General features: G+C 41.5%; 2 protein-coding genes and 1 long non-coding RNA gene across 5 annotated transcripts in view; 1 reads left to right on the plus strand and 2 right to left on the minus strand.

The window, feature by feature from the left end:
* LOC138971789 (metalloprotease mig-17-like) overlaps nt 1-1,937 on the minus strand; it is a 46,763-nt gene extending 44,826 nt beyond the window's left edge. Inside the window, exon 1 of one of the 3 annotated variants that reach the window (XM_070344602.1) lies at nt 1,757-1,931. The gene's annotated coding sequence lies outside the window, so the exon portion shown is untranslated. Of the gene's footprint in view, nt 1-1,756 lie in introns of all 3 variants that reach the window. The other 2 variants (XM_070344601.1, XM_070344604.1) reach the window with 2 other exon arrangements.
* LOC138971792 (uncharacterized) overlaps nt 1-15,000 on the plus strand; it is a 67,283-nt gene that overhangs the window by 39,183 nt on the left and 13,100 nt on the right. The gene's annotated exons all lie outside the window — the stretch shown is intronic.
* The window catches only part of LOC138971790 (arylsulfatase B-like), a 17,917-nt gene continuing 16,150 nt past the window's right edge, over nt 13,234-15,000 (minus strand). Inside the window, exons 12-14 of the mRNA XM_070344605.1 lie at nt 14,999-15,000; nt 14,418-14,560; nt 13,234-13,656 (exon numbers count right to left, since the gene is read on the minus strand). The exon at nt 14,999-15,000 is cut by the window's right edge and continues 110 nt beyond it. Coding sequence (XP_070200706.1) covers nt 13,484-13,656; nt 14,418-14,560; nt 14,999-15,000 — 318 coding nt within the window. The 3' untranslated portion in view covers nt 13,234-13,483. The remainder of the gene's footprint in view (nt 13,657-14,417; nt 14,561-14,998) is intronic.

The raw sequence follows: 15,000 nt of genomic DNA on the forward strand, positions 1-15,000 counted from the left end.
CGTCTCATCCGAACGACTAGGGTATGGGGATGTATGGATAAGTCAAGTGCATGATGAAAACTTGTCATGTCGCGTTCAGGTATGTGAAACTTCAAGGCAATAAAAACGCCATTTTAACGGCGTGGTACGTATGCTTTAGATTTAGGAGTAGGCTACCAACCGTTTTACCAAAAATCAAAAAACTAAAAGAGAATTAAGACATTTCAGTGATCTCCGCACAAAAAGGAAAAACAAAGACGGAGACAGGGGAAGGGGGCGGGAAAGAGATACTGGAAAGGGAAAGAGTGGGGAGGGGGAGGGGGGTGCGTTTGTTTGTTTGTTTGTTTGTTTGCTTAACGCCCAGCCGACCACGAAGGGCCATATCAGGGCGGTGCTGCTTTGACATATAACGTGCGCCACACACAAGACAGAAGTCGCAGCACAGGCTTCATGTCTCACCCAGTCACATTATTCTGACACCGGACCAACCAGTCCTAGCACTAACCCCATAATGCCAGACGCCAGGCGGAGCAGCCACTAGATTGCCAATTTTAAAGTCTTAGGCATGACCCGGCCGGGGGGGGGGGTGCGTGCATACCTTTCATTTTAACAAACATGCAAGTCATCAAATAATATCTGCTTGATTTATATTATGAGTAAACAAAGGTCCATCTTTAAGTCGATAGACATAGGTTCATCATACAGATATCAAAGCATAATTATGTCCTCTCACACATATTTACGTTCCTGTGTGTACGCGCTTTCGTGTGCAGTCACTGTGTTGATTTGTTGTATGTGCTCAACGGGAGGTAATGTCTTATCCACGAAGAAACCTAGACAGGTCTGAGATAGTTTTCCCGGGAAGGCATGCACCTTTAATCCAAAACGACTGTTTTTATCCATTAATCAGACAAGTTGCATAGCGTCTGGAAGGTCGGGGCAGCGTTTTCAACAATGTAAAGCAGGCTGAGACGGGAGGTTGGGTGGAGGGGATGTGTGTGTGTGTGTGTGTGTTTGAAATGTGGTTATATTATTGTTGCGAATGATTGTTAGCCACAATGTAATCTCTCAGGTAGAAATGATAAAGTACAGGTATATTATGGCAATTTTGTGTTAGTTGTAGTAGCATTGGACCTACGCTAGGTCAAGAAAAACCTACAGCACAGAGACAAGCGAAGAATTGTATGAACAAATACCAAGAAGTGAATATTTAAACAAAATGAATCAACACACACATGAACAAACGAACAAATGAATAATTAGATAAATAAATACTCTCATTCTTTCTCGGCCACACATAAACTCACCCTCTCAATTGTTTTTTTTTATTGTTTTTTATTTGTGTGTGCGTGTGAGTACGTGCCTGCATACATGCGTGCGTTCGTGCGTTCATGTGTACATGAGTATGTGTGTGCGTGAATACGTCCACACGTGCGTGTACGTTTGTTAACATCATCATAATGTACGTTACAGAATATTTAACAAGGGCTTACACATTAAATACATTGATAACTCCCCCGAACTAGGCGTATGACTGCCTGAAAGTGGGGGTAAATTAGGGAGGAGGAGTAGAGCCTAGTACTGGACAATTTTCATGAAACCAGGTTAGAATATGGTTGCCAGAGGCGGTCAAACTTATCTTTTGCTAATCCGCCCTTGTACTTTTCCAATAAAAATCCACTCGTGCTAAAAACATAAGTGAACATGGGAGTCTAAGCTCATGAACGAAGAAGAAGAAGAAGAAAAAATACATTGATAACAAGTTCTTTGCACTTACCTGTTATTGATTGAGTCAGAAGCAACACATATCACAGAGTCAAAAACCAAAAATAAGTTTACTTCAAACAGAATCAATGTAGATGTTGGTAGAAAAACAAACCCAGCCTACTACTGCAACGGAATTCTTGCTTGTTTATGAACTGGCAGCGACTCGATGGCGAGAATAATCCTGCGTTCTCCTTCGGTTTGGTGACAAAAAAACACTTTCCCGGGTTAGTGGGAGGGGCTAGCTAGGGAGGGGATTAAAGAGTGTTTTCGTCTCGCACCGTCACGTGGAACGGTGATCTTCCACTCTGAGAGGAGTTCACTCTGTGTGGGGAGGGGGGTGCGACGGGGGGGGGGGGGGGAGAGAGGATGCAGGTGGTGTGGTGATCGGGTGGTGGTGGTGGCGTGTGTTTTTATAAGTGGTGGTTTTTTTGGGGGTGCGGCGGGGGGGGGGGGGGAGTTGGTTGGGTGTTTTTAGAATACCCCAACCCCTCTCAAGATAGAGAGGGAAAAAAAGTGAGATATTAAAAAGACAGAGACAAAGTTAGAGACACAGAGTAACAGACAGACAGACAGAGACAGAGTCTCACAGAGAGAGACAGACAGACAAACAGACAGACAGACAGACAGACAGACAGACAGAGAGAGAGAGAGAGAGAGAGAGAGAGAGAGACAGAAAGACAGAAAGAGACAGCGAGAGAGAGAGAGAGACACAGACAGACAGACAGACAGACAGACAGACAGACAGACAGACAGACAGACAGACAGACAGACAGACAGACAGATTTAAGGGCTCATGATCGTTATGTGCACGTTTAGCTCGATTGTTTCAAGACACCTTCATTTTGTTTGTCTAAACGCCCTAAACCATTTGGCAAAAGTTCCTCCAATGCACACTGACATGTTTGCAGTCTGCGATGTGTATGTGTTCGTTCTTTGTCATTACAAGACATGTTTTCACAATGTCATAAGTGCTTGATTACTTGGCCGATTGGTTGATTGATTGATTGATCGATAGATGAATTGATTTATAGATGGATGGATGGATGAATGAATGAATGGATGGATGGATAGATGGATGGATTTATTTTTGTTGTCACAATGTTTGGAGTTACCTCGCGATTGACTGGTCGAGGTGTTTTTTGTAACAAAACGCATTTCTTTTATTTATCCTTGAACGTTTTTTTTAATGATCACAGACCCGGATTTTTTTTATTATCAGTGATTTATTGATGGGGTGATCGATGGATGGAGATAGCTCAGTCGGTAGGGGCGTTGGCTTAAAATAAGTTTGTTGCTATCGGCGTGTGTGCGACCCCCACGTTTGGCGAGGGATTCATTTATCAGAGTCAACTTTGTGCAGACTCTCCTCGCTGTCCGAAGATCCCCGTATTCACGCATGCGCACGATAAACATTCTAACGTCACAGTGAAAAACTCGGGGCTTGGACACACGAACACACGCATCCAGGAACAATACAAAATAGGTAGCAACGTACTGTAATAAAAACTATGGCAGCTCGCTGTTTCCGGGGAAAAAGAAACCCGAATGTTCATGACAGTAACGTTCGTCACAGAACTATTTCATACCATTGTACATAAATTATCATTATCCTTTATTGATGGCTGGCTGGCTGGCTGGCTGGCTTGTCGATCACTCGCTCGCTCGATTGATTGATTGCTTGATTGATGATCAATTGAATGATCCACTGAAGGATCCAGTGAGTGAAATGTTGACTGATTTGAAGAATTGGTATTGTATTTGAGAGGTGTTCGTTTAATTTAGTTTAGTCTACAAGTATGACTGATTTGAAGAATTGGTATTGTATTTGAGAGGTGTTCGTTTAATTTTGTTTTGTCTGCAAGTTTGACTGATTTGAAGAATTGGAATTGTATTTGAGAGGTGTTCGTTTAATTTTGTTTAATCTACCAGTTTGACTGATTTGAAGAATTGGTATTGTATTTGAGAGGTGTTCGTTTAATTTGTTTAGTCTACAAGTATGACTGATTTGAAGAATTGGTATTGTATTTGACAGGTGTTCGTTTAATTTTGTTTAGTCTACAAGTTTGACTGATTTGAAGAATTGGTATTGTATTTGAGAGGTGTTCGTTTAATTTTGTTTAGTCTAAAAGTTTGACTGATTTGAAGAATTGGAATTGTATTTGAGAGGTGTTCGTTTAATTTAGTTTAGTCTACAAGTATGACTGATTTGAAGAATTGGAATTGTATTTGAGAGGTGTTCCTTTAATTTAGTTAAGACTACAAGTTTGACTGATTTGAAGAATTGGTATTGTATTTGAGAGGTGTTCGTTTAATTTTGTTTAGTCTAAAAGTTTGACTGATTTGAAGAATTGGTATTGTATTTGAGAGGTGTTCGTTTAATTTAGTTTAGTCTATAAGTTTGACTGATTTGAAGAATTGGAATTGTATTTGAGAGGTGTTCGTTTAATTTAGTTTAATCTAAAAGTTTGACTGATTTGAAAAATAAGTATTGCATTTGAGAGGTGTTCGTTTAATTTAGTTAAGACTACAAGTTTGACTGATTTGAAGAATAAGGGTACTATTTCAACTGAGCAATTTTTATTGATTGAGATTAGTCAAAATATTTGACGTTTTTAATGAATAAGGGAAGTATTTCAAATGAACAGTTTTCGTTTGATTGAGTGAAGTCTAGATATTAAACTCATTTGAAAAACACGAATAGTATTTTAAATGAGCAGTTTTTGATTGATTGAGTTTTGTCCAGATATTTGACTGAAGAGAAAAACAAGGATAGCATCTTAAATGAGTAGTGTCCTTTTGATTGAGTTAATTCAACAATTTTAAATGATTGGAACAATAAGATTATGTCAAGTTATCAGCAGTGTTGGTCTACTCGATTGTAAAAAGAGATTTCATCGAAAAGCTTAAGGCGATGTGCGACACTAAAATTTAATTTGGAGAATACATGGAATAACCTAGTTTTCTTGGTAGTTATTGAAGTGACTTATAACAATGATTGAAAAATTTGTAAATATTAATGGACACAGATCGCCGTTGCTATAGAAACAGCCGCCATATTGGATTTCTAGGAAACGACATCATACATCAGAAATGCATGATATTTGGCACAAACATACACATGACTTTTATCTACAATCATATAGAACGATATTTTTTACTAAAGTTGAATTCATATTAATTTGTGTAATAAGGATAAATGAATTTCCAACCGCATATTCATTAATCCTTTTTTCAAAAATTAATATAAATTCAACTGTAGTCTTTTCTCAAACAATCGTTCTAAATGATTGTAGATAAAAGTCATGTGTATCTTTGTGCCAAATATCAAGCATGACTGATGTATGATGTTGCTGTAAAACCGTTTCCTAGAAATCCAATATGGCGCTGTTTAAGTCAGTTTCCATAGCAACGGCAGTCTTTGTCCTGTAGTATTCACATATGTTTAATATCTTTTCATAAGTCACTTCAATAACTACCCAGAAAACTAAGTTATTCCATGTATTCTCCAAGTTTAATTTTGGTGATTTTAATGCCTCACATCGCCTTAAGGGCAGAATATACTTGCGCAGTTTCAGCGGCACAGACGACCCTCTGCCTATTATTTATGCTGCGATAGGGATTATGACGAGTACTTGGCCTGTTTTCCTTTCACGCAACGTGTAGCGGGCTGGGATAATCTGCAGTGCGTCGTCGGTCCTGCTGAAGTTACATAGGTGAGCGCCAGGCCTTATGAAGCAAAAGCTCCGGCGTTGTGCGCGTTCATACACAATACAGACATTTGTTCACGTTGATAAGGTTTGCTCAGCGGGGTCATATAGTGGGGAGAAATTATTTTTTTACATTGAGCTTCCCCTCTTTTTTCAGGCTTGTTATCACTTCGTTATTGATCGAGTTGAAAACTGCCAACGCTTTCGATACGTGATTTATTTTTTTGCGAAGCCTTTTCTTCTGAGTACCGACAGTAATATCGCCGTGGGGAAAATCATGTTTTTGGAGAAAAAAGTGTTCCCTCTTTTTTTAAATGTCTAAATGTATCACTTTAGCGATATTCTTATACAATCAAACACACGCACAAAAACAACAACAAAACGTTAATTGATAATTGTTCAATATTCTGACGCAAAATATAAGAACAATGAATTCAACGGAACGCCAGAACCAATAAGCTGTCTCCCATTGCTCTAAGAGGTCCGCAGTTTGGTTTTAGGTTTGGCATAATGACACCAACCACCAGGAATGGCGCATCAGTCGATGTTCGGAACTATATCTGTGTTTTTTGTGTGGGTTGTGGGAAGTTATTTTCCTTTAAAATAAACCCGTGAGGCACTGGAGTCAAGCGCTCAACAGGCATCTCAGTGCGGCTTTGTTTTCCTGTGAATAAATGTTTGTACCTTGAGAATCAACTTCTTCAAAAGACCTGTCCGCTTTTATAGTTGAATTTAGATTTTTTTGCCTTGAAAGGTTAGGGTTGGGATGGGGAATACCTCAAATTCTTCACAAATGAATCATTTTATGGTCACTTTTTCTGCTAACATTGACCAACATTCCCAAAAGACTTTTACTCGGGAGCTTCATTGGGAAATAAATGGTAGTCGAATTGTACAATGTAATGCTTGAGCAAGGTCGTCCTGAACTCAGGTAAAAACAAGTCGCGTAAGGCGAAAATACAACATTTAGTCAAGTAGCTGTCGAACTCACAGAATGAAACTGAACGCAATGCAACGCAGCAAGACCGTATACTCGTAGCATCGTCAGTCCACCGCGCACGGCAAAGGCAGTGAAATTGACAAGAAGAGCGGGGTAGTACTTGCGCTGAGAAGGATAGCACGCTTTTCTGTACCACTCTTCGTTTTAACTTTCTGAGCGTGTTTTTAATCCAAACATATCATATCTATATGTTTTTGGAATCAGGAACCGACAAGGAATAAGATGAAAGTGTTTTTAAATTGATTTGGACAATTTAATTTTGATAATAATTTTTATATTTTTAATTTTCAGAGCTTGTTTTTAATCCAAATATAACATATGTATATGTTTTTGGAATCAGAAAATGATGGGAAATAAGATGAACGTAAATTTGGATCGTTTTATATAAAAAATAATTTTTTTTACAATTTTCAGATTTTTAATGACAAAAGTCATTAATTAATTTTTAAGCCACCAAACTGAAATGCAATACCGAAGTCCGGGCTTCGTCGAAGATTACTTGACCAAAATTTCAACCAATTTGGTTGAAAAATGAGAGCGTGACAGTGCCGCCTCAACTTTCACGAAAAGCCGGATATGACGTCATAAAAGACATTTATCGAAAAAATGAAAAAAAAACGTCTGGGGATTTCATACCCAGAAACTCTCATGTCAAATTTCATAAAGATCGGTCCAGTAGTTTAGCCTGAATCGCTCTACACACACACACAGACACACAGACACACATACACCACGACCCTCGTCTCGATTCCCCCCTCAAAACTTGACTAAATGTAAAAACTGGCGATAGCCGTGGAGCGATGATTATCAGAATGGAGCAAGGTGTTTTGAAAACCCTAAACACGCAAACAAACAAACAAACAACACACACACACACACACACACACACACACACACACACACACACGAGCGCGCGCACGCTAACACGCACACACACACACACACACACACACACACACACACACACACACACACGTATATATATATATATATATATATATATATATACACAAAAACACACACACAACACCACCAACATATTCAAAAGAACGTTTTCGTGGAAGCTTCATTGGGAAATATTGAATGAGTGTTGTTGTACAATGTCCAGCCTGTGCAATAAATGTCTTGAATACCCATTTGATTCTGTGGCTTTATGAATACAACGTCTAATTACGTCGTCGATTGGACTGTTTGCTATTTCGTGAGCACCAATCAGAGAATACCACCTAAGTATTTCCCCCAGCCCAGAAAGTGTTAAATAAACGCCGTGAAGCGAATTGACAGGGATTGACAAAAGGTGCATTGACAAGCTGAGGGGAAAGTGATATGTTCTAATGGTGGTCATACGGATGTCGACCTCATTTTGACGAGACATCACACCAATGCAAACAACCTGTGTATTTCCCCGAGCCTAGGAACAGAGCGTTTGTCGTTGTCGATTGGACAGTAGGCTATTTCGTGAGCACCTATCAGAGAGGGCAAAAGCCACTAATGTTAGCTTACACCCCTCAGTCTAAAAAGTCTAACAGACATGAAAGAGGCATTTGCCTAGACGGGCTTGACGAAAGGTGCATCGACAAGGTGACACGAAGGTTATTGAACAGTCCATAAAAGCGTGCCAAGCAGCGGACAAAATGAATGGGATACATGACTCAACAACTCAAAGACTCAAAGATTTTAATGTCCTTATAAAAACAAGGAAAATCCCCCCCCCCCCCCACATACAATAATATTTCTAGAGCGCATATACCCAGGATTAAACCCTGCTAAGAGCGCTATAATTTCATTTAGAAATAAATACACACAAAAACATATAATTGTGTAACAATTATGACCATGAAGCACTTCTTGAGTTGATCTTTTGTATCATATTTTGAGAAACTATCAGAGATATTAAACAATGCGTAGAATGCACCTAGTGTGGAACTGCATTTTGTTATCCTGAAACAGCAGAATGTGACTAACCTCGTGTCTGTGTTGAATTTCCTAAAGAGACTGAACTTGTCACGTCAAGGTGCACGAAGCCCCTGGTCAGGGCCGGACCCAGGGGGGGTTCCAGGGGTTCCGGAACCCCACCCCTGGAAAAAGCATGTACCTTGCTTTGAGTGTTTTTTATTTTTTTATTTTTTTTTTTTTAATTTTGTGTGTCTCAAACAAATTTTATTCAATGTGAAATCCGATGAGAAAAAGGTACCCCCCCCCCCCCCCCCCACCAACTCACACTGACAGGCCTTAACCCTCAAAACAAGGCCCAGAATGCACCAGATTGCACAGATTTTAACCGTTTTTCAAAAATTTTCCGGGGGAGCATGCCCCCGGACCCCCCTAGTTCAGCAGGCGCGCGCTTGTGGCTTCGCCACTTCGCTGATTTTCCTCCCCCAAAAAAAGGAGGAACCCCCCCCCCCCCCCCCTTACAACTCATTTGGTCCGGCCCTGCCTGGTCCTTCCAGTCATGCCTCAGGCAGATATCCGTTTGAAACGATACCAAGTTTCATTGACTTTCATACATTGAGTCAAAAACTGCAACTTGTCAACGAAATATTTGAGCAATTTATGGACAGGACAGCGATCAGACTCACATCAGGTCCCGCACGTGGACTAATTACGCCAAAAGCCTACATGGCAGTCTATTAGTCTCGGCGAGAGTCCGCACGTGAACTATTTACGCCAAAAGCCCATATTATGGCAGTCTATTAGTCTCGGCGAGAGTTCGCACGTGAACTATTTACGCCAAAAGCCTACATGGCAGTCTATTAGTCTCGGCGAGAGTCCGCACGTGGACTATTTACGCCAAAAGCCTACATGGCAGTCTATTAGTATCGGCGAGAGTCCGCACGTGAACTAAATTTATTTACGCCAAAGGCCTACATGGCAGTCTATTAGTCTCGGGGAGAGTCCGTACGTGAACTATTTACGCCAAAAGACTACATGGCAGTCTATTACTATTAGTCTCGGCGAGAGTCCGCACGTGGACTATTTACGCCAAAAGACTACATGGCAGACTATTAGTCTCGGTGAGAGTCCGCACGTAAACTAATTTACGCCAAAAGCCTACAATGCAGTCTATTAGTCTCGGCGAGAGTGAAAATTCTGTCTTTTTTTGTTGCTATATTTTACGTCAAGACATTGAGTTTGATTACGTAAGAAAGATGAAGAAGATGGTATGTGGGTCCATTTGGGCACACCGTACACAGCCTTGAGCCCCAGAACGTGAGCACGGGAAATATTTATTTCCTATTTAGCGAGGGATGCGAACTAATAAACTGCATACAGGTTCGTTTTTCTGGCAACGCTAAAGGAATGTGTAGGCCTCTGTGAGATAGTTGTGTAAAGTTTTCACATCGTAATCTGCAACAAAAAGACAAATGATTGCTTTCGCAATGCTGTCACTCCTGCACTGCTCCTTTAAATACTGCCAGGGTTTTTTTATCGTTTAATTGGCAGTATTCCTTTTAGCATTGACCTTCATAACTCAAACGAACATTTTCCTGGAAGCTTCATTGGCCATTTCTTTTTATGGTACTTGTACAATGGTCGGCTTGAAAACGTGTTTTGAAAACCATTCGATTTTGCTGCTTTATGAATACAAAGTTTGTCGTTGTTGATTGGACAGTTTGCTATTTCGTGAGCACCAATCAGAAAGGGCAAAAGCCACAAATGTATTTCCCCCAGTCTTAAAAGTGCAGCAGAACCGAAAGAGTAAGTGCACATTCGTCGTAAGGCAAATTGACTGGACCTGACAAAAGGTTCATGCCACCCTGACAGGGAGGTTATGGAACAGTCCATATGGTCTAATGGTAGTTATACGGGTGTCGACCTCAAAGTGACGAGAGTCTAAACGATTGCAAACGCCTCTGTTGTTGTAACAATAATGTTTGAACGCGGAATGAATTTGAAAAGAAGCATACCAATATGAATCTACAACGGTGCATTGAGAATTTGTTACAAAGGTCAATGTACAGTCTATACAGTCTAATGGTAGTTATAGAGGTTTCGACCTCAGAATGACTGGAGTCTTGAAGAGTGCAAAGAATACAAACACTTCTATTGGTGTGCAGAAAACCGTAACCGGAAAAGTGTTAACTACCGAGAACATTTGAAAAGAGACTCGTGCGTATAGAACTATGATATGAAAGGACAACGATTGCCACCCCGCAAAGCAGACAGAAACATAACTGGTGTATTGTGCACCAAAAGATAGAACCGCGTTTTTCAATTTCGAATAATTAAACAAAAATCAATAATTGATAAAAAAAACAATAAAAAAAACACGGCAACTTCCTCTTTGGCGGCTGTCAATGGCATCGGTTGGGTAGCGCGTACGTTTAGGTTCGAGTCAGTGTGCGATCCGGTTCTTTACATTCCAGTTAAAAAGCCAACACGCGTCAGCAAGAGCTGCCCTTTGATAAACAGCTCCAAAACACCCCCTCGCCCTTCCATGCAAACGATCTCCCTGCCCCCCCCCCCCCCCCCCCTCCCAGAACCCCTCCGCCTTCCCTTATGCCCTCCTCTATGGTTTTCTCTCTCTTCAACACATTTCTTCTGGCTCCCCTTTACAAATAGATTCTACAAATCACCATGGTGAAGAATGAATGTGCTTTATGGTCACGGCGCACGCACACACACACAGACACACACACACACATACACCCACGGCACACACACACACATCCCCGCGCACACACACACACACACACACACCAAAATAGGACACACAGCATAACAAAATAAAACAAGTTTAATCCTCAGACACTCACAGGGCAGAGAGCTAGTGACTGTGCAGTCACATTCATTGCCATTCCTCATCCATCACACCAGTGGTGACACAAACACCTCTCGTCTCGTTGCCCCCGTCTAACCCCTCATTTACCTGTGTGTCTGTCGCAAGCTCATCTCGATCATTTTTCATTTTTTCGTGGCAGAGAAAGGAGTCTCATTGAATGAGGGGGTAGGGGTTTGGCGTATGGTTTAAGGGTAAGGTGTTATTGTTGTGTGTGTGTGTGTGTGTGTGTGTGTGTGTGTGTGTGTGTTTTGTGTGTGTGTGTGTGTAAGTGCGTGTGTTTGTGTGTGTGTATGTGTGTGTGTGTGCGTGTGTATTTGTGTATGTGTGTTTGTGTGCGTGTTTGTGCGTGTGTGTGTGTGTGTGTGTGTGTGTGTGTGTGTGTGTGTGTGTGTGTGTGTTTGTGTGTAGGGGAGAAGTGAGCGTTAGGGTTAGGGTTTCGGTTTGCGTGAGTGTGTTTCTGTCACAAGCCCAGTCTTATTTATATTTTCGAGCACAACCCTTACATTTTACCTTTCCATGCGTGACTGTCGCCATATGCTGGGGAGGAAAAGCAGAGAGAAGCTCCCTTCATGATCTCTGTTCGAAAGGGTTGTGTTCGTAATCTTTATTTGGAAAATATGCGGCCCATAAGTTGGTTTAAACAAAACTGTATTCAATTTTAATCATGACAAGAACAATGCATGGATGATTACATACTCAAGCATATAATGCTTATTTTAAGCAATCATAGTAATTACAAAACAAAGGTTAGCATGATGGCGGAATAAGTACATTAGCTCCTTTCAGGAAACGAAAAACAAAACAAAAGACAAAACAGATACACAAACAAGCAGAAAAAGGGAAGGGGTTGGTGATACAGGAGGTGGGGAAAGGGCAGCTAACTAGTAGCTAGCTTAAGGGAAAAAGAAGAAGAAGAAGAAGACTTGGAGCGCCAATATTTGAGGGGATTTTTTCAATTGTAATAAGTGCACATAAGACACTCGCACAAAGTTAATGCATATTGTGATCAGAGGAAAAGTCACTACATTGCGCATAAATCGAGACATAATTGATAAGTCGGAAAACAACAAAAGAACATGAGAGAGGTTTATGGGGAAAAATTTGTCAGGCAGCATGTCGCATGACAGTGTCTAATAAATGTAATGAGTGAAGTATAGAGGCTCATTTACGGAACCTGCCCGTCTGTCTAATATAGTCCTGTACAGTTATGAATATGGTCTGGTTGACATTTCGTGAATATTGCGGGATGCCTTTCAATAATATTTCGATATACTTATAATCATTTGTCAAATTATCAATGGACAATAATCTTATATCTCTATCCAAGGGACAATGCAATAAGTAATGTTCAGCAGTCTCGCTGGGATAACCACACTCGCATTGAGAGCAATCCTTAAGGTGCCGCTTACATAAATCAAAATTCAAATCACTCATACCAATACGCAATCTGCAATGATGTACTTAACTTGTTCAAATCTTTCTCCAAAATAATAATGGCATGGTACTTTAAAATCAGCATTTAACAAATAATTTTTGAACTCGCTCAAGGAGGTGGTCATTTTAACTTTATCTGGTAAGGTGTTCCATAGTACAGTCGTTTTGCGAAATAATTCGGTTCTATGAGGAGGCACATATCTTTCTAATGGTCTTCGTCTATGATACGGATTAATGTCAACTACAAGAGGGGGCAATACATTTACTAAGTACTGGGGGCATTTGTTATGTATCATCTTATGAAAAACAATTAATTTATGTCTTTTCCTTCGTTCTTCAAGGCTACATAGCACACTTTCCTCATACAGCTTTGCATGGCTAGTGCCCATAAGTTCATTGGATTGTATTCCTGTTGTGGCTTCATGAAAGCTCTTCAATTTCACAAGTGAGAGAGAAAAGAGACAGAGACAGAGAGAGAGAGGGAGAGAGAGAGGGAGAGAGAGAGAGAGAGAGAGAGAGGGAGAGAGAGAGGGAGAGAGAGACAAAATGGAGGCAGACATGTAGACAGACAGAGAAGGTGAAAGCAAACACCTAGTCAAAGGTAAAAGTACATGGAATAAGTTCTTCACAAAAGTGTGTTAAAACGATTTGAGGAAAAGTGTTGCGGTAAATGTCTCTCTTCAACAGTAGGTGCGGCCGCACATACACAATTGCCTCAATTAGAGATTACTCAGTCTTTTACAACCCACACAACTGCAGTCTCCGGGGGGTGTTGGAGGCTTGTGGGTCCCATTGGGAAGGGGTAGCAGACTCCTAACACCAGCCGGGGGTCCACACGCCATCGTAGAGACTGGGGTCAGCCCGGGGGTGGGAGTCGGCACTCTGGGCCGGGACCATGAGGCCCCGCCACCTGTCCAGCTTTTCCACCATGGCCGCTGCGACTGTGGGCTCCAGGCTGAACTGGTCAAACCGCTCAGAGGGGTCCGCTGAAACGTCAACACCGTCCTTTGAAAACAATTTAACAATTTCTCTTGATGTACATTACTGCAGGAACAGACATATGCATTTTCCTTAAAAAATCAAAATAAAAAATGAAAACAACTTCATCTTCAAACACACACACACACGCACGCTAGCACACGCGCACACACACACACACACACACCCACACGCGCGCACGCATGCACGCACACACGCACGCACGCACGCACACACACACACACACACACACAGGGTAGGGGATTGAGTGAGAGAAAGAGAGCGAAAGAGAGCGAAAGACAGACAGACGAAGGGCCATATCAGGGCGGTGCTGCTTTGACATATAACGTGCGCCACACACAAGACAGAAGTTGCAGCACAGGCTTCATGTCTTACCCAGTCACATTATTCTGACACCGGACCAACCAGTCCTAGCACTAACCCCATAATGCCAGACGCCAGGCGGAGCAGCCACTAGATTGCCAATTTTAAAGTCTTAGGTATGACCCGGCCGGGGTTCGAACCCACGACCTCCCGATCACGGGGCGGACGCCTTACCACTAGGCCAACCGTGCCGGTCAAGGGGGTGTTAAGTTCGAGAGAGATAATTATCTTTTTGCACATGAGATGTATCCTCATCTGACGAGAAAGGTACATGCGCATAAAAACAGAAACAAACATAGAGCTAGAATACAAACACAACACCAAGAAATACTATAGGCCATTCCAGACAAAACGTCTTGGCCTTGTCGATAACTCGCCTCCTCACCCTTGATGTTGAAGAGCATGTAGGTTGAGTCATCGGTGGTGTTGTCCTTGTCAAAGTCCGTGTTGTGCACGTGCTCGCCCATGACAGGGTACCACTTGTTGAACACGCCGGCCCGCCCCGCGATCAGCTTCCAGTCTCCAAACCTGTACAAGAGTTTTGTCTGAGACTTGATGTTCAGGAACGACCAAGAGTGATCTGAAATTATTTCTATTCTTCTGCGAATGACTTGTGTGCGACAAAACTTGTTCTGCTAACAGCTTCCAATCTCCGAATCTGTGCAAGAGTTTTTGTCAGAGAAATTGTGTTCCCGAAGGGACGAAGTGTGATCTGAAATTATTTCTATTCTTTCGTGAATGACTTGTGTGCGATAAAACTTGCCCTGCTATCAGTTTCCAGTCTTTCTTTCTTTCTTTATTTGGTGTTTAACGTCGTTTTCAACCACGAAGGTTATATCGCGACGGGAGTTTCCAGTCCCTAAACCTGTGCAAGAGTTTTTGTCAGAGAAATTTTGTTCAGGAAGGACAAAGATTGTTTGGAAACTAATTCTTGATGATTTACAATAATAGTATCAAAACAGTCACCT

The sequence above is a fragment of the Littorina saxatilis genome, linkage group LG7 (genome assembly GCF_037325665.1).
Source record: "Littorina saxatilis isolate snail1 linkage group LG7, US_GU_Lsax_2.0, whole genome shotgun sequence".
Classification (NCBI taxonomy): domain Eukaryota; kingdom Metazoa; phylum Mollusca; class Gastropoda; order Littorinimorpha; family Littorinidae; genus Littorina; species Littorina saxatilis.